Below are 18,925 nucleotides of genomic sequence, written 5' to 3'. Positions count from 1 at the left end.
AGGCGTTCATCAAGTTTATTTGTGTGGAATCATACTTTAAATATTGATCAGAGGCTTTGGTGTAGCGCAGGAATAGAGTAAACTAAGATTACACATGTGAAAATAACTGCATAGTTTTTTCCCAAATATACTAATGCATTTCAGAATCAAGAATATCCCACTGGGCTTCCCTGGTGGCGCAGTGGTTGAGAGTCCGCCTGCCGATGCAGGGGACACGGGTTCGTGCCCCGGTCTGGGAAGATCCCACATGCCGCGGAGCGGCTGGGCCCGTGAGCCATGGCCGCTGAGCCTGCGTGTCCGGAGCCTGTGCTCCGCAACGGGAGAGGCCACAACAGTGAGAGGCCCGCGTAACGCATAAAAAAAAAAAAAAAAAAAAAAAAAAAAAAGAATATCCCACTGAGCCTATAACTCAATAACAAAAAAACAACCCACATTAAAAATGGGCAAAGGACTTGAATAAACATTCCTCTAAAGAAAATATACAAATGGCCAGTAAGCACATGAAAACATGCTCAACACCACCAATTATTAGGGAAATGCAAATCAAAATTTTTGATTTGCAAGAGATCACCTCAGATCCATTAGAATGGCTACTATCCAAAAAATAATAAGTGTTGACTTGGATGTGGAGAAATTGGAACCCTTGTGCACTCACTGCTGGTGGGAATGAAAATTGTGTAGCTGCTATGGGAAACAATATGAGGGTTCTTCAAAAAGTTAAGTGTAGAACTACCATATGATCCAGCCGCTCCACTTCTGGGTATATATCCCAAAGAATTGAAAGCAGTGTCTCAAGAGTTATTTGAACATGCATGTTTGTAAGCAGCATTATTCACAATAGCTGAAAGATGGAAGCAGTCTAAGTGTCCATTGACAGACGAATGAATAAGCAAAATGTGGTGTATAAACACAATGGAAGAATATTCGGTCTTTTAAAGGCAGGGTGTCCTGGCACATGCTGCACCATGGGTGGACTGGAAGGACATTATGCCAAGTGAAATAAGCCAGTCGCAGAAGGACAAACACCGTATGGTTTCACTTCTATGAAGTACCTAGACTAGTCAAACTTACAGAGACAGAAAGGAGCATAGTAGTTGCCAGCGTCGGGGGAGGCGGGGATGGGGAGTTCCCGTTTCACAGGCACAGAGTTTCAGTTTTGCAGGACACAGAAATTCCAGAGATGGACGGTGGTGATGGCTGCGCAACAGTGTGACTGTACTTAACACTGCTGAACTGCACACTTAAAAATGGTTAAGATGATAAATTTTATGGTATGTGATTTTTACCACAATTTTTTTTAACAAGAGTATCCCACGGAAGTCTGGGTTAATACATTCAAAGCCTTATTAGAAGACTCTCTGAGATGAGAAAGAAAATTGCACCTCTGGTTTTAATCTAAGCTTTGCTTTCTTTCCACAGTGCAGCCTTCATATTCACGCTTCCTACAGCATCTCCCAGAAACTCAACGTTCCAATGGCCCCACTCTCAGAGCCTAACGCTGTTGGCATAGTCATCGCCCACGGTAAGCAGCCCACCCTCACTTCCGCAGGAAGAAGTGGCTGAGCACACTGAAACTCAGTCACAGTGTCGAGCCCTGTGAGAAAACCACCATACGTGGCTTTTACCATCCTTTGCAGAATTTCTTGCAAGATAATGATACTGTGGGTTTTTCATAGACTCTCATCAGAGAGCAACATGACTTCTCCCTTTACCAAATTGTAAGTGGCCTTTTTTTCAGTTACAAGAGGCATGATGGGAAATAATCAGAATAAACTCATTCAGAATTATTCTCTTGACAGTAAATCCTCCCTGTTTCATTGCTGATATGTGCTGATGAGATGGTGGATTGTGTTGTAGGTAGCGTGGGGGATGCCATCTCAGTGATGATCCCAGATGTGTACATCTCAGATGATGGGGGTTACTCCTGGCTGAAGATGCTGGAAGGACCTCACTATTACACCATCCTGGATTCCGGAGGCATCATTGTAGCCATCGAGCACAGCAGCCGTCCTATCAATGTGATTAAGTATGAGCTCAGCTCCACCCACACTATCTGCATAGAGAGCAACTGTGGGATGTTTGTCAGTTTGTTGGGGGGAAGTTACAGTCCTTGATTCAGATTAGTGCATTCTACAGAGTGTAGGGAAGGTGCTTGAAAGGATTGCATTTAGAGCAACTCAAATTAAATGGCTTTGTTTTTTCCTCTGACTCCCTCTAGCTAACACTTTTCGTCACTTTTAAAAAATACTCTTCTCCCTCCCAACAAGAATATTATGGGAGCATTTAAGCACTCTGGAGGGGAAATGACTCCTTAAGTACAAGTTCTTATTATATAATTTCTGTTTGTTGACTTGGAAGCCCATTCTTACATGAGTCACTATCCTTTTTCCCTTTGGAAGAATTTTTTTTTTTTTTTTTTTTTTTTTTTTAATTTTGCGGTACGTGGGCCTCTCACTGTTGTGGCCTCTCCCGTTGCGGGGCACAGGCTCCTGACGCACAGGCTCAGCGGCCATGGCTCACGGGCCCAGCTGCTCCGCGGCATGTGGGGTCTTCCCGGACCGGGGCACGAACCCACGTCCCCCGCATCGGCAGGCGGACTCTCAACCACTGCGCCACTGGGGAAGCCCTGGAAGAATTTTTATAAAGGCATTTTCTTCCATAATATTTGAGTGAATCCCTTTTCCCCGTTAACTATAGGTGTTAAAAATTAATATAATAGTAAGCCATCACCTAAATATGAGAGTTTTTCTCTGATTTGTTATCAAACAGCCGGTGGTTTCCTGATATTCCCGTAAATGTTGATCCTCTCTCATGATCTTTCTCTAATTGTGGTTTCAGGTTCTCCACGGACGAGGGTCAGTGCTGGCAAACCTACATGTTTACCAGGGAGCCTATCTACTTTACTGGCCTGGCTTCAGAACCTGGAGCTAGGTCCATGAACATCAGCATCTGGGGTTTCACAGAATCTTTCCTGACTCGCCAGTGGGTCTCCTACACCATCGATTTTAAAGATATCCTTGAAAGGAACTGTGAGTGTCTCCTTTGAACTTTTCTACCAGAAACTTGTGAGCCCATTTTCCTAAATAACCGATTCAGTTTAATTTCTTCTGGCTGGAATAAGAAAATCATGTGTGTGAAAGAGGACTGAAGGATGTTCCATGTGGGTTAGCAGGCAAAGGGGTGGTACCAGAAAAGCACTTCCCTCTTTGGATTAGCACTGTCTAAGAGAAATAAAATGAGAGCCACGTATATAATTTAGCTTATTCTATCAACTAGCTACATTATAAAAGTAAAAGAGGCAAAATTTATTTTAATAATATAGTTATTTCAGTATGTCCAAAATATTATCATTTTAACATGTAAGCAATGTTTTTAAATTATTAATGAAACATTTTACATTCTTTTTTTAAGGTATTTTAATTTTTTTATTGGAGTACAGTTGATTTACAATGTTGTGTTAGTTTCTGCTGTACAGCAAAGTGAATCAGTTATACATATGTCCACTCTTTTCTAGATTCTTTTCCCATGTAGGTCAATACAGAGTATTGAGTAGAGTTCCCTGTGCTATACCGTAGGTCCTTATTAGTTATCTATTGTATATATAGTAGTGTGTATATGTCAATCCCAATCTCCCAGTTTATCCCTCTCCCCGCTTTCTGCCCTGGTAACCATAAGTTTGTTTTCTACATCTGTGACTCTATTTCTGTTTTGTAAATAAGTTCATTTGTACCTTTTATTTAGACTCCACATACAAGCAATATCATATGATATTTGTTTTTCTCTGTCTGACTTACTTCACTTAGTACGATAATCTCTAGGTCCATCCATGTTGCTGCAAATGGCATTATTTCATTCTTTTTATGGCTGAATAATATTCCATTGTATATATATATACCACATCTTCTTTACCCATTCCTAAATGTCAGTGGACATTTAGGTTGCTTCCATGTCTTGGCTATTGTAAACAGTGCTGCAGTGAATATTGGGGTGCATGTATCTTTTTGGATTATGGTTTTCTCTGGATATATGCCCAGGAGTGGGATTGCTGGATCATATGGTAGTTCTATTTTTAGTTTTTTAAGGAACCTCCATGCTGTTCTTCATAGTGGCTGTACCAATTTACATTCCCACCAACAGTGTAGGAGGGTTCCCTTTTCTCCACACCCTCTCCAGCATTTATTATTTGTAGACTTTTTGGCGATGGCCAGTCTGACCGGTGTGAGGCGATACCTCATTGTAGTTTTGATTTGCATTTCTCTGATAATTTGTGATGTTGAGCATCTTTTCATGTGCTTTTTAGCCATCTGTTACGTTCTTTTTCTTCTAACTAGGGCCTCAAAATCCAGTGCATATTCTACACTCACCCTTATGGTAAATCTCAATTCAGACTAGCCACATGTGGACATCTAGGAGAGTATATTTTGTACTTTAGATCTCTGTAGCATTTTCTGAGAGTGTTTTCTGCTTGTAAGGATAATGCATGTTTTTGTTTGTCTAAAATTATATCATAACACTTCAGGGTTTTTCACACTTGATTACAGCAGAACTGTAGAGGAAACTCTAGAGGAAAGTGTGTTACAAAGACCATCTAACTGACTGTGTCACTTATCAAAATGTTGAAGTGAGGAAGTTTTCATGCAGAGTTTGGCTTGACCATTTCAGAATGCTGTGACTTCAAACTGGAAGGCATGTTAAAGGCCCAGAAAATGGCTTCAGAGAAGTTAAAATACTCATTGCAAGGTGTTCCTAAAGAATCACAAGCAAACCCAGGCCCCCAGTACCAAAGATGCTGACATTGTACTGAAAACATGGAGGATAAAAAAAAAAAACTGGAGAAAAAGTGATGACTCCCTGTGACCCGTAGTTGCGTTCTGGCATAATATGATAGAAGACTTAAGTTTCGAGAAGCTCTGGTTAAATTTGGTCCTGACTGTTATTAGGCTGTGTTGGGGGCCCGTTTCCTCAGCATGTTACTTTAGTGAGTCCTGCAAGAAGCAGAAGCACTCAGTTTGGACCTTACTTTTCTACGAGATGTTTCAATGATTTAAAATCGGAGAGTCATTATAATCTAAATTCACTAAATAGGCTATAAAGGAGCTGGCTTATGAGTTTTCCCCTCAGCAGGCAGCTCTGCAGGTATCCCTGAAGTTTAACATCATTAAAAGATTTGTTAAGCCCCTGCTCTTTTTTTAAAAAATTTATTTATTTTATATTCACTTTTGGCTGTGTTGGGTCTTCGTTTCTGTGCGAGGGCTTTCACCAGTTGCAGCGAGCGGGGGCCACTCTTCATCGCGGTGCGCGGGCCTCTCGCTGTCGCGGCCTCTCCCGTTGCGGAGCACAGGCTCCAGACGCGCAGGCTCAGTGGTTGTGGCTCACGGGCCTAGCCGCTCCGCAGCATGTGGGATCTTCCCGGACCGGGACACGAACCCGTGTCCCCTGCATTGGCAGGCAGATTCTTAACCACTGTGCCACCAGGGAAGCCCCAGCCCCTGCTCTTTAACAGGCCCTGTTCTGGTCTTCACATCCCAAAAGATAAAAACCTAATCCACAGTCTTTAGGCCACAGCCTTTGAGTCATTTTTCCAGGAGTGGATGATACGACACACTAAGCCAGGGTGACTGTCATCGCGGTCTTCATTTGAAAGCCAGTCAACAAGAGTTAAAAGTCTAGAAAGTAGGTTTCCCCTTCTGTTTGAAGCAGACTAACCTGTAGTGAAATTAAACCCATGCTTTTGGCTAATTGGTGTCTTGTCCTAAAGGCAAGCATCTGGTTGCTTACCTGACAGCTCCTGCTGACCAAGGGCACAGGCGTGCAAGACTTAAAGACAGAAGCTTCTCAGTCTGGAAGGAACCTTAGAGGTTCTCCATCCAGCTCCCCACTTCAAAAATAAGGTTTTTCCTAGAACTCAAATGGGTCGTGAGATGCAAAGACTCCTCCCTTGGTATGAAGAAAAGCCCATTGCTGGTAGGCTCCCACTAATGTTAACCTTCATTTGCAATTCCAAAGTGAAGCAGTAGGTTGAGTCAGACATCCCTACTTTTCCTCTCCTCGTTCTTCCTATTGCCTGGCAGCTGCCTCACATGGGTGGGTTCTGTCCCATGCAGTTTCCTGAACAGCCTGTCTTTCTTTTAGGTGAAGAGAAGGACTATACCATATGGCTGGCTCACTCCACAGACCCTGGAGATTATGGAGATGGCTGCATTTTAGGCTATAAAGAACAGTACCTACGGCTACGCAAGTCATCCGTCTGTCAGAATGGTCGGGACTATGTTGTGACCAAGCAGCCGTCCGTCTGTCCCTGCTCCCTGGAGGACTTCCTCTGGTATCAGCATCCCTCAGATCCCTATCAGCCATTTCCCGTGCCGGAGGAGGCAAAAGACAGTTCAAAAATATTTAAATCCTTTTCTTTCCCTTCTTCCTCAAGAGTGGAGTACGGTTGCTTCCTATTAAGGAAATTGAGGCACAGAGAAAGGGGACCAGAGTTGTTAATAATTGGACAGATAACATTGTATCAGTTACTTATTGGCCAGAACCAGCAACAACCCCTGGACATCCTGACTTGGCAGTGGTGGGAAGGAGAGAGGTACATAAGGAGGATGAGAATTAAAAAGGAGAGAGAGAGAAGATGATAGGACAGAAACACCAAGAAAAGTGGTACAGGAGCTCAGAGGAAACGACTTTAGCAAGCAGCCTGACAGCCTGGGTGAGGCAGGTAGGGTACTAGGTTTGGGGTCGTCTGCAGGACTGAAGGCGGAAAGAGTGTGGATCTGTCCTGAGACAGGAGGTGACATCAGTATGTATGGTCTGTATGTCCCATCAAGGCTTAGAAGCCATCAAGGTGGACTCCCTAGAGTTCAGGACCATCCAGGCTTAAGGGTTAGTTTCTTGGCCGGCACAGGGTTAGCTGATTATACAAGGGCGAGGGAGTCCCTAGGTAGCCTAAGCGAGGTAACTTAGGGCAAATAAGAGGAACTGCTTCACATCACAGGTACTAATCTTACGGAACTTGTTACCTGCAAAAGATACTGACAGGAGGTAGAAGTGGATTTGGAAAAGAAGGCAGGCAGATAGATAGCAGTCCTGTCCTCCCACAATGTATTCTCCTGAACTGCAGGTGACAGAGAATGCAGTACTGAGCAAACTGCAGCCTGACCCAGTGTGTTTCCTCCTGCGTGGCTCATATCTGTGGAATGGCCAGGGGTCCTCCCTTCTCTATTTCCGCAGGGGAAAATATCACTCAGATCACTTTGATGTTGTAATAGGGCTAGAGCTTATTCATACTGTCAAACTCTGAAGGGCTGTCTCCCATCCTTAACTGCACACAGGGTGGCTCCCGGTCACCTGCGCTTCTGCTGTTTTCCAAACACGTGGTGCTTTTTCAGAGCTCCATGCCACTGTGCGTGCTGCTGCTGCTTCCTGGAAGCCTTTCCCTGCTTGACCCCCAAGCCTGGTGAATTCCTACTTGGCCTTTAATACTTAGCTCAGATACCGTCTTCTTAAAGCCTTCCCCAGATTTTCCCCATCTAGGCTCCTAATACAGCACTTACCGTATTTTAATGTGTATAGATTTGCTTCCACCATTAAACTCCAGACTCTTTGAGTGCGTATTGTATTTGATAATCACATAGTCATAATGACAGCTGCTGACGTTTTTTAGCAGTACGTCTGTTTACACTTGCCCTCAGCAGCCCTGTGAGAGAGGTACTCTGTTTATTTCCATTTCACAAAGGGAGAAATGAAGGTACAGAGAGGTTATGACTAATTTGCCGTCATGTGGCAGAGCTGCGATGTGAACCTGGCCATTCAGCTCCAGAGCCTGCCCACTGTACCCCACGTGCTTGAGAAATGTGTACTTTGTGAGTGGGAAGGGTATGGTCCCTGAAATTTTGGATTGAACACATAAAATTTTTGCCAGAAATTTCTCCTTGCTATTGGAGGTGTGGTGTCTTCTGTATCTTTTGTTCTCTCTACCCTCTCCCTTAAATATTTGTCAGAAAGCCTTGAAGTACAAGCAGCATCTATATATTCACCAAATATTCATTGAATATTTTCTATGCACAGGGCAGTGCAAAGTGATAACAGGAAGTTTATTATAGACTCTCCTGGTAAGATGCACATAATTATGTTTGAAACAGAAGGTGGGATCCTTGGGGATTTAGAAAAGGGAGAGACTATTCCATCCAGAGTGGAAAGGAGGTAGGTCGGTCAAAGAAGGCTTTGTAGAGGAGGTGGCATTTGGGCTGAGCCCTGACGAGCCGTAGGATTTGACCATGCATATCTGGGAAGAAGCAGGTCGTTAAAGCACGCGGACTGATGTGGGCTTAGACCACCCCAACAGCATGATCAGGAAGGGTGTGCTGGAAGATAGACCATGAGGGGAAGTTACAGTAGTCACGATGAAGTGAGTGGGTCCAGATGGGGGTGCTCAGGCTGTTTCCAACTTAGATGGTGGGAAGGAAGGTAGTGTCCTGGACAAACGGAGGAAATGACCGGAGGGACTGGCATGAAGGAGAAGTTGTGATGTATTTTGAATGTTTTGTTTATTTGAGGTTCTGTCAGCAGATTTAGATGGCAGTATCCAGCAGATATTTGGAAATGTAGGATTAGAGCTCAAGAGAGGTAAAACCTAGAAGTTTTAGTTGCAACAAATAGTTAAGCTCATGAAGGGGGAGTTAAGAGAATGAATTATAGGATCTTGGAAAACATCTGCACTGATGAGTTAGGAAGAGAGCAGAGCAAGCAGTGACCAAAGAAACAGACGAGTGCCGCTCTCAGGGCCTCAGTGGGTGGGGCACAGCATTGTGGCAAGTGCCCCACAATAGGTGGTCAGAGTGAACGAGACAGAGAGAGCCCCCTAGGTTGGATGACTGGTGAGCCCTGGGGGGCCACAGACATTCATTTTCAAGGTTGCAGAAGGGGGTCGAAGCCCAAATGCATAGAATAAAAAGTAAATGAGTACAACAGAACAAGGAAAAAATATTTTTTAAGAAATCTGGCCAGTAAAGGAGAGGATGGTGAAGGAAGAGGACAGGTTCAGGCTAAGGAGAAGCCTCCAGGTGAGTGGGACTAGTGGTCACTGCCACACTGCCCATGGAACGAGCCCCCGCCCAGGGGCAGTAGGAAGGATGGGGCCGAGGCCGCTGGTGTCATTTCTTTGGGGAAAGCAGAGAAAGAGCAGATGGGTGGCGCTATGGAGAGATGGGATAGAATGGAGGGCAAGAACAGGCATTCACATTGGCGGCAGGGACCATCTAAGAAACTAAGAGGGACACGGAAGTGGGGAAGGCAGGAAAGGTTTAGCATACCCGCCATGGGTAGAACATGGGTAAATGAGTTATTTGGAGAGAAATAAAAGAGTTGCTGAGTGTCCCAGAGTTTAGATCTGCTGCTGATGTACTATTTCTCTGTGTCTTAGTCACGTGAGTCCCCACCCCCTGCAGGCTGCCCTCCTTCCCTTCCCGGAGCCTGAGCTGTCTGTGTGGGACTCCTAGCTACTGAGTCTGAAGCCCAATCCATAAGCTATTTTCCCTCAGTTCAGCCCTCCCCATGTGCTTTTTTTTTCCTAAACAGACCTCTTTATATGTCACAGGCTTCCTTAGCTTCTTTCTGGCAACCCAAGACTGGAATATTGACCATCCACTGCCCCATATAAAGCCTTCACTGCTAGTCGCTTCCTGTCTTTCAGCAACTTTGAAAGATACCTTATTTGCTGATTCTTACAGTGATTTTGGCTACTTCCGTCCAGAAAATGACTCCAAGTGTGTGGAACAGCCAGAACTCAAGGGCCACGACCTAGAGTTTTGTTTGTACGGGAGAGAAGAGCACCTGACGACAAATGGGTGAGATGGCTGCTTCTCCCATATCGGGACTGAGTCTCCACTGTGCAGAGTGAAAGCTGCGTCTCTCCGCATAGTTCTGAGCAGTAGTTGAGAGCACTCTAGAAAAATACTGTCTACTAAAACTTTCTGTGATGGGGGAAGTGCTCTGTAATCTGCTGTGTCTGATGCGGTCGCCACTAGCCCTGTGTGGCTGTTGACACTAGTGTGAGTGAGGAACTGAAGTGATTTTAATTAATTTAAGTGTAAATAGCCACCACAGTAGAGAGCGCTGCTCTAGAGGAGGCTCACTGCCTCCTTCCCTGATAAACACTCCCCTCCCCTGTGGTTTATGTACCGTGTGTTGACGTGCTTTCCCTGGTCACAGTTCTTTGACACAGTCTCTTAAGGCAGAAAGGTGGCATGTCCCTGCAGCAAGGCAAGGGATGTGTGGTCTGTCCAAGGACTGAAACTACACAGAATATCCCCAAAACATCCCTTCAGATCTCCCCCAAGGCCTGAAAGATGGTGTAATGACCAGAAGTTTTTCTGCAACTTCTAAAATCTTGTTTTCAGGAAGTAAGCAAGAATCCAGAAGTACATCCTTGTATTCTGTTAACAAATTTTCTCTGCCTCTCAGATACCGGAAAATTCCAGGAGACAGATGCGAGGGTGGAGTGAATCCTGCTCGAGAAGTGAAAGACTTGAAAAAGAAGTGCACAAGCAACTTTCTGAGTCCAGAAAAGCAGGTATGTTAAAGTAGATCTGGTTTAGATACAAGTGGGGTTTCAAGTTCTGCCAGGAATAGTCAAAGTTACAGTGTCAAGAACTCTGTTACTGAGTACAAGTGGCCAGACTACTTCTGTCAGGCTTCCCTTCGTACAGGAAACTGTCAGGATGAGGGATGGTCACATAACCCAACGCTAAGCTCATCTACCGAAAACGTTTTTGTTGGGGAAAAAAAAATGGTATTCAGTAAAGTTTTTCCAAGTCTTAGATGCATACGATTGAGGAAATTTCTGAGGCTCAGAGTCATTTAGGAAAAAGCCTCAAGAAGTTCGGCTGTAAAGGACTGGAGTTTTACACATGTGGAAGGGAGGGCACTGGACCATAGGTAGGGTGGATCTCTTTGCCGAGTCATGTCAAGTGTGTTCAGAATGAAAAACTGAACTATGGTACTAAGGGGCTGGTTTTGATTTAGAAGCAAGTTTTAGGGCTGATTACAGTTCTGTAGCACTGAACTATCTGGCTGGAATATGGGGATATGGTAAAGAGGAAACCTCTTGATAAAGAAGCACTGGCCCAGCAGTGAGACTTGGGGCAGTAAACTGTGGGCCCCAGGTTCCTAATCTGGAAATGGAGAGGTGGACAATCTGCAGTTCCTCCTATCTAACCTTCTAAGGGATGAGGGCCTGACAAGGGGTGGGATTAAGAAGGCAGTGGGAGAAAAATGTGTGGGTGTGTGTACTTGTCGGGGGCAAGTTCCTCCTTCTCTGCATCCCCGCCCTGCACTCCTGGTGGCTGTCCTCAGAGTGTTTGTGTGTGTGATTGCACAGGACTCCCGCCCACAGGGACACAACTTGTCCCAGAATCCAGCTCCGCCTCCTCTTGGATACATTGAAAACACACACACCCTATCTCCCACCCAAAAGCAGGTAGGTCACACTCAAACAATGATACGGAAAGCTTATTTGTAAAAACATACAACAACTTAAGTAAAAAATAAATCTCGGTGTCATAGGATGGCTTGCCTAACGTAACATTGGCACAGCTCCTTTCCAGGTAATGGCCCTGTTTTAGATTCATTCAGCCCACTTATTATCATAGTCTCCCTTTCCTGCTTCACCCTTAAAAGCTCCAAGACTTATAAACAGTGGTAGTGGGGAACAGTCACAATTACCATTTGATCTAGGTAGTTGCTACGACTTCCAGTGTAACTTTGAAGTGGAAGCCACTGAGTTTGCACCATTCTGACAGCTTTAAGGCAGTTGAAGTTCTGGTTGCCCTCTGCCAGCTGTGATATTCTCCTGGTAGCACTGAGATGGTTCATCTTGGGGGCGGGGGTTGGGAAAGTATCATCATTAGGTGCCTAGAGCCTGCAGATCATTCAACAGAGAAATAGGGAATGAGCAGCCTCTTTGAATTCAGTCCGAGAATTGCACACCCAAAATTGTTTGTGTTTGTGTTCTAATTTATCAAGAATTCCAAGTCAAATTCTGTTCCGATTATCCTGGCTACTGTGGGATTGATGCTGGTCACAGTCGTAGCAGGAGTGCTCATTGTGAAGAAGTACGTCTGTGGGGGAAGGTAAGGAACGGAAATCAATCAAACCAGAAAGGCCACCGAGGGCAGACGGTTGAGTCAGCCCCTGGCAAAAACTAACTAGTTGAAGTGATGTTACTGAAACATCAGGCCCAAATCTTTCCTTACATTTTCCATATGCCAGCTACAGGCTGTGCTTCCTATATGTGTGACTCATTCTGCAAGTGTGTAAAACTTGGAAAATCCACCGTCCTGTAAGAAATGCACCCCTCCTCACCATGTGAGAGCTGACAGTGGTTTCCACCCACAGGTTCCTGGTGCATCGATACTCTGTGCTCCAGCAACATGCGGAGGCCAATGGTGTGGATGGTGTGGATGCTTTGGACACGACCTCCCACACTCATAAAAGTGGTTATCATGATGACTCAGATGAGGTGAGACTATTTCTTCTTGAGGGGTGGTCCAGAAATTTTTAAAAAGGGTGATCTTTGGGCTTCCCTGATGGCGCAGTGGTTGGGAGTCCGCCTGCCGATGCAGGGGACACCGGTTCGTGCCCTGGTCCGGGAGGATCCCACATGCCACGGAGCGGCTGGGCCCGTGAGCCATGGCCGCTGAGCCTGCGCGTCCAGAGCCTGTGCTCCGCAACGGGAGAGGCCAGAGACGCCCGTGTACCGCAAAAAAAAAAAAAAAAAAGGGTGATCTTTTCTTACTCATGATCAAGATAATGATTGAAGCAAAGGAGGGTATAAGCTAGAAGCAGCAATTTAATGACTGTAAGACTTGGCCAGCCCAGAAACTAGGTAATGGCTTTCAAAATAGGGATTTTTTTGGTCTGTAAATAATATGGCCTATGTCTTTCTTTTCAGGACCTCCTGGAATAGCTCCTCAAAGGAGCTGGGACTGAGCACAGATGATGGAACCGCAGTACCTCTTACACTCCCTGTGGCTCCAACTTGGGGAAATAAATTTCCCGTTGCGAGGGACCCAGCTCTGTTTCTGCTGCTTCCATCAAAGCCAAAAGGACCTACACTAAAGAAATGGGGGGTGGGGACCCTAAACACTCTTACAATTGGCCCTGAGAAGAGAGGGAAAATTTTTAATTTTTCATTTCAAGTTCTGTCTTTTTGCAAGGTACGGGCCCTTTTCGGTTTTGTTTTTGTTTTTTAAGGGAAATGAAATGGAATTGAAGGGAACTTTTCACTAACCCCACTGTTGCATGTTTTGCATGGCGCCTGCCCCAGGGCACCTGCCAGCTTCAGCATCAACTCTCACAAAGCACTTGGTGCCGTCCCTGGGCTGTGCTGGCAACACGAAGCAGCCGCAGAGATGAGCACAGAGGCTGCGATGACTGGCACAGCCTGGGCAGCCTTTCTCCATCTGGGGACAGCCCCGCTCCAAGAACACTGCACACCAGCTCCTCACACAGATCCCTGCTTTTTGTTGTTGTTGTTTTTTCAGGGACCATAGGCCACAGTGATTTTTCTTTTCCCCTGTTTAATTAAGCAATACCCTCATTAATTGCCCTTTGGCAACTAATTTACATGTGCTTCCAAGACACTAAATCAGGAAAACTTAAAGGGTAATATTTTTAACTTGGGGCAGGAAAAAGGGAGCAGCAGAGAATTGACTAGATTTAGCACCTATTAAAGGAGAAACTCTTGCTTCTTCCGAGATCTTTCAAGCCATGCTTTGTGTGTGTGCCAGTGGACTTGCTCAAGGTCTGGGTTCAGGCTTGCCCGGGCTATGTGCCCAGGCTGAGCGAGCTCTTCGCTGGAGTGGCTGGTGGCATGGGCCGTGCAGCCCCTGAGGATGGCACGTCACAGTCTTCTGCGTCCCCTCCTGCCTGCTGTGCTGGCTCCTTGGTGAATCATTAGAATGGCTGCTTATTTGCTTCCTCTTAGGTTGCTGCTCTGCATGGAGCCATGACTAGACATGTTTTCAGATTTAGGCTTTTTTAAAAAAAATCAGAATTTTATTACCAGACTCTCCTCCTCTGCCCTTTTTCCCAGCTTTGCCAAGTAATTTGTTGGCATGAAACTTTTGGCTGAACCAACTGAAAAACACACTTCTAGTGTAGATGATGTTTCGTGTGATACATTAAGTTCGTATTTTAAATTTAAAAAATTTTCCTTTTGACATTTTTAAAAATGAAATAAATTAGAAAATGTAGCAAGATGGATTTTGGGGTGGCCATATAGTGATGGAAAGCTGCAATCGTTAGTTTTAATACAGCTTGACTATTTGCTGTACAGGAATATAGTAGCACGTTTTCAGTCTTAGCATACCTACTGTGCCGGTCACAGTTTCTCCCAATAATTATGATTGGGACATTCTTTGATAAACTGCTGTTTTGTTGCTAGTTCACTTTATGGCTAGAAAGTCAGGAAAAAGTAAATGTGCCAAATTAACTGTTGTCAGAATGTGTGAGCAGATGGCTGAGTTCTCTCCTCACCAGAATGGATTCACAGCCGCAGGGAAAGTGGGGGAGGGAATGGATGGAGAATTCTAGAGACTTTGAAACTGCAGTAAACTTAAATGAGTCAGGGAGCTATAAAGTTAGGGCAGTTTTTGTAAAGAGAGTTAATACTTGTTAGAGCCAGAGAACACTAGTCTTTTAGGAAAAGCTCATTCCTTTTACAAGGTTTTTAAATTAAAAGTAATTCCAAAGATATACCAGCTCACAAATGATTAAGTATCGGCTTTTGTCCCCGGTCGCCCTCACCTCCTGCCCAAAATGAATTTGATGTCCAGAAAAGACCTACTTACACCATACACCTCTTCTCCCCACATATACCCGCTCGGGTAGGTGTGCTGATATATGGTAATTCTCTGATTAGTTTTAAGATAGGAAAGTTAATATTCTTCTCTAACCGTATAAGATTAGGGCTCTTGGCCTATAATGATATTTCTATAGAACTTGGCAGTTTTCACAGCACTTTTTCTCTTGCATTATGTAATTTGAACCTTACAACATTCTCGTGAGATTTAAAAAAAAAAAAAGGCGGGGGTTGTAATCCCCATTAGAGGTGGAGCTGAGGTACAAAAACGGAGCAAGTCGCCAGGGTCCCCGTGTGTTACGAGCGCCGCCAGTGGTTGTCTTCAGATCTCGTGTACATTTTGATGCGCGCCAGTGCTGAGCACCTGGAGCAGGGCTGCTTTCTTATAGATGACTTGCTATGCCTTAGGATACGGATCAGTGACATTTCTTTCAGAGCAGTATTTAGCTCTTTTTTGCCACCTTGGTAAACAGAAGAGTTTATTCTCCTGTTTTTCATGGCTGAAAACAAAAGTAATGGTAATTTTGAATATGTGTTTAGAAACCGCCCCTCACCTTGTTGGGGGTCACTGTTCAAGAGTGCAGGAATGGAATCTCCATTGATGAGTCACCCTCTTCATTCTTCTTGTCCTCCCACCACTGGCTGGCTGGCGAGCTCAGTTGGTTTGAGGACTGCTAACAAGCCTGGCTAGTTAGCCTTCTGGGTCAGCCTGCACTCACACAAGTGTATGCCCTCAGCCAGAGAGGAAAACGGCCTAAATCCATGACAGCTTCTAAGAAAAGAAGATTTCCAATTTGTCCTATCGATGTTAGGTTAGGAGAATTATCTTTGAAAGTAAAGTTGTGTAAAGTCTCAGGCTTGATAGCAAAAGATGATTTCAACAATAGAAGTTAGCACTGTAAGGTAGGTTGGACATATTAGACCGTCCAAAGTGACCTGAGCTCTAAAATCCAGGCGGAGAACTCATCATCCTTCGTGCTCTGTGGACAGGTGTCTTGGACGTAAGGGGGCTCTTGGTTTTTAGTGATACCAGAGACCAGGGATGCATACACCTAGGCTGTTCATTGAATGGGAATGCCCCTTAGAAGAATGAAAGCGTTTGGAGGATTGTGGCAGTTCTAGGCTGGGCTTAAGAGATTCAACAGATTAGCTGTAACTAAAACTTAGAATTTGCCGTCTGCCTCTGAATAGGCTTTCCAGTGTGCGTCTCTGTAATTCTTAGGTTTGCCTCTGGGCCTCTACATGCCCAAGCTGGCCTTTCATCCCTGACAGATAAGTAATGAACTGGCCACCGCTGCCTCTGTAAACCATTGCTGGTTCTCCCATGGCCTTCATCACGGTACAAGGATAGAGAGAGGAGTGCAGGGCAGTTCACATCCACCCCAGGTGGCAGGACTGTCCTGACTTGAGTCATTTCTTTATTTTCTAGGCAAATGATTCAGGTAGAGAGATTCTCTCTTTCCTTTTCGGAGAGCTTTAAAGAGCCCCGCTCCTGTATGCAATGGCTTAGAGCTCGCCCTGCTCATTTTTGGTACCGCCCCCTTGCCTCACATGAAGCCCAGATACTTGGAACTGCTAAAATAGGAAGAGATTCAGCTTTTCAACTTCGCTACTACCTTCCCTCAAGCAGGAAGATTAACATGGACTTACATGTCCTTTGAACAAAAACCAAAGTTTAAGATCTGCCACATGATGGAGTGATAGGGAGGGCCAGACTTTCAGCACTGGCACTCAGCAGGTGCCAGACTTTCTGTTCCATCTGCCACCGATGCGCCCAGCTCAGGCAGCTCTGGCAGTGCTGTCCTGCCCTAGCAGAGCCCAGGCCTCACCCTCATGGAGGATGATTAAAATAGCAGGAACATGTTGATTTCTTGGCTACTTTGCATTATAACAATAAGAATCAGAACATTAATTAGAAATTGTCTTCAACAACTTAACTGTACGCATTTTTTCACACTGGTACATTTTTAAGCGTCCTTGTTTATATAGGATAACTTAAACTAATCTGTACCTTTCTATATATATATGTGTGTGTGTACATATATACATGTATAAACTGTATAGTGTACATGTTAATGATTTATTGATATGTCCCAAGTCTTTAATGCAGTTCTCATCCTCCGCATGCCCTCAGTTTGTGGTCGGGTGACTTAAATGTTCCTGATGATGCTGCCCACCTCCTGTGTTTGGACGTCTAGGGAGGAGCGGTTTGATGGCACCCTCCTTATCCTCGTGCACAGAAATGCTCAGGGTCCCCGTGTGCCTGTTGTCCAACCCTGTCTTGTCTCTTGTTCCCTATCAGCATGTGGTCCCTCCTTGCTCTGTAACTTCTCTGCCTCCACCCCAAGCTGTCGGTACAAAAGTGTAAAGCAGTATTAAGATCGTTACTGCATGTATGCTAAAAACCCAAGTTTTCTGTTCCCTTGGGACAGAAAATTGCATGTGAGGTGGGATAATCAAGTTTCAATGACCAATGTCAGTTACACAAAAAAGCCAGACCCTAGAATAAAATTCCACAAAACGGAAATAAAACTCAAATTTCTTTAGCATTATGTAAATAAATCTGGGTGTGTTTAACTTTGTACTGGTAATTTTCTGTATATTTGCAATATTTGGGTTAGAAATAAAACAGACTGGACTTTGTTACCTGACCTACTAAAATGACTAAGCTACAATTTGTTAATATGAAAGCTTTTCCAGTTTTCTAGCTTCAAACATCAAACTCCCAGCAACCAGAGAATAAGTCAGTTAAAGAGCCAGGACTATTCATTTATAGCATGTAAGGTATTAGGTAATTTATAGGAAAAACTACTCACCTGTTTCTGCTTTATGCTCACAAAGATCTACCTCCATGGGTATTTGTAAAAGCATTGTTCTTACTCCGCGAAAGTCGAGCTGAGCCACCCCGTACAGCTTCTCAGTTTCAACGGCTAACACTCTTCCTTCTGCACACAGCAGCATGTCACTACTCTCTTGAATTCCATGTTCTTCTAGCAGGTTGATAAGTAACACCAAGGAGTTTACCTTCCGCACCTTTCCATCTGCCCCTCTTAACATTTCTCCTGCTGCTGTTACTCGTAGTCCTTCCTGACCCATTTCATTTAAGCACCTTCAAAGAGTTGCAACTTTCCTCCTCCAAAATATTTCTTTTAGGGGAGGTTCCTGCCCACCCCCACTGAGCCTTTAGCCAAGGCTGACGACTGCTCAGCCTTCCGTCCTGGCGGGTATTTCCATTTAATGCTTACTCTGGCGTCGTGGTCTAAAGATGACCAGGCAGAGACCTTGCTCTTGAGGAGCCCATGTCTGCTGGAAGAGCCCTCCCTCAGGAGGTTATCCAAGGTGGTTTATTTTCTGGAATTCTATCTAACATAGTGTTCTAGACTTCCTGCAACAGAATCAGTAGGTTGTTTTTTTAAAATGCATATCCCACCTAGACCTATTAAATTAGCCTTTCCAATGGATAAGACCCTAGGAGTCTGCCTTTTTTATTTGATTCTTCAGTTGCAACAAGGAGCTAAGACCAAAAGCCTGGGCCAATCACCTCATCAAAGCATGGATTAAGTGGGGTATAAGAGGGGGTGTTTGGAGTCCCCTGGTGTACTGTCTGGACTCGTAAGGGCTTTGGCTGGGTCAGACGAGAGAAATAGGTCAAAGAGGCCTTTACACAAATCCTGACATGACACGGCGCAGCCTCTCACCACCAGCCCGAGGTCAAGCTCCACGGTCACCCTCTTCGGTCATCCAAGCTCCTGATAAACAGCTTCCTGGGCACCAGCTGTGTCTACAGGTTGTCCTAGCCCTCAGTCCCTTTACAGGTTGCAAAGATGAGTTCTGGGCTTCTGTCCCACACTCCAAGATAGTAACAGGCTCCCAGGATCCTAATGACTGCCCCCAATTTGAGGGCTAAAGGGGAGAAATGAGTAAGGTGCTCATTCATTCAACCATACTCATTTGTTTCCATAAAAAATAAAGGAGAGGAGGGGAAGGGGGGAATGTGGGAACTCTACTTTCCACTCAACTTTGCTGTGAACCTAAAACTGCTCTTTAAGTCTACTTAAAGAAAAAAAAAAA

The 18,925-nt window shown here is 44.8% G+C and overlaps 1 protein-coding gene across 4 annotated transcripts in view; it reads left to right on the top strand.

Annotated features, from left to right (window-relative positions):
* The window catches only part of SORT1 (sortilin 1), a 74,582-nt gene extending 57,077 nt beyond the window's left edge, over nt 1–17,505 (top strand). For 2 of the 4 annotated variants that reach the window (XM_032629889.1, XM_032629879.1), the window contains exons 12-21: nt 1,420–1,522; nt 1,858–2,026; nt 2,839–3,029; nt 6,133–6,322; nt 9,723–9,839; nt 10,456–10,564; nt 11,372–11,470; nt 12,016–12,122; nt 12,388–12,511; nt 12,944–17,505. In XM_032629889.1, coding sequence (XP_032485780.1) covers nt 1,420–1,522; nt 1,858–2,026; nt 2,839–3,029; nt 6,133–6,322; nt 9,723–9,839; nt 10,456–10,564; nt 11,372–11,470; nt 12,016–12,122; nt 12,388–12,511; nt 12,944–12,958 — 1,224 coding nt within the window. In that variant the 3' untranslated portion in view covers nt 12,959–17,505. The remainder of the gene's footprint in view (nt 1–1,419; nt 1,523–1,857; nt 2,027–2,838; nt 3,030–6,132; nt 6,323–9,722; nt 9,840–10,455; nt 10,565–11,371; nt 11,471–12,015; nt 12,123–12,387; nt 12,512–12,943) is intronic. The other 2 variants (XM_032629909.1, XM_032629900.1) reach the window with 1 other exon arrangement.
* The last annotated feature ends 1,420 nt before the right edge of the window (nt 17,506–18,925 follow it).

The sequence above is a fragment of the Phocoena sinus genome, chromosome 1, assembly GCF_008692025.1.
Source record: "Phocoena sinus isolate mPhoSin1 chromosome 1, mPhoSin1.pri, whole genome shotgun sequence".
Classification (NCBI taxonomy): Eukaryota; Metazoa; Chordata; class Mammalia; order Artiodactyla; family Phocoenidae; genus Phocoena; species Phocoena sinus.
This window is presented reverse-complemented; position numbering and strand designations above follow the sequence as displayed.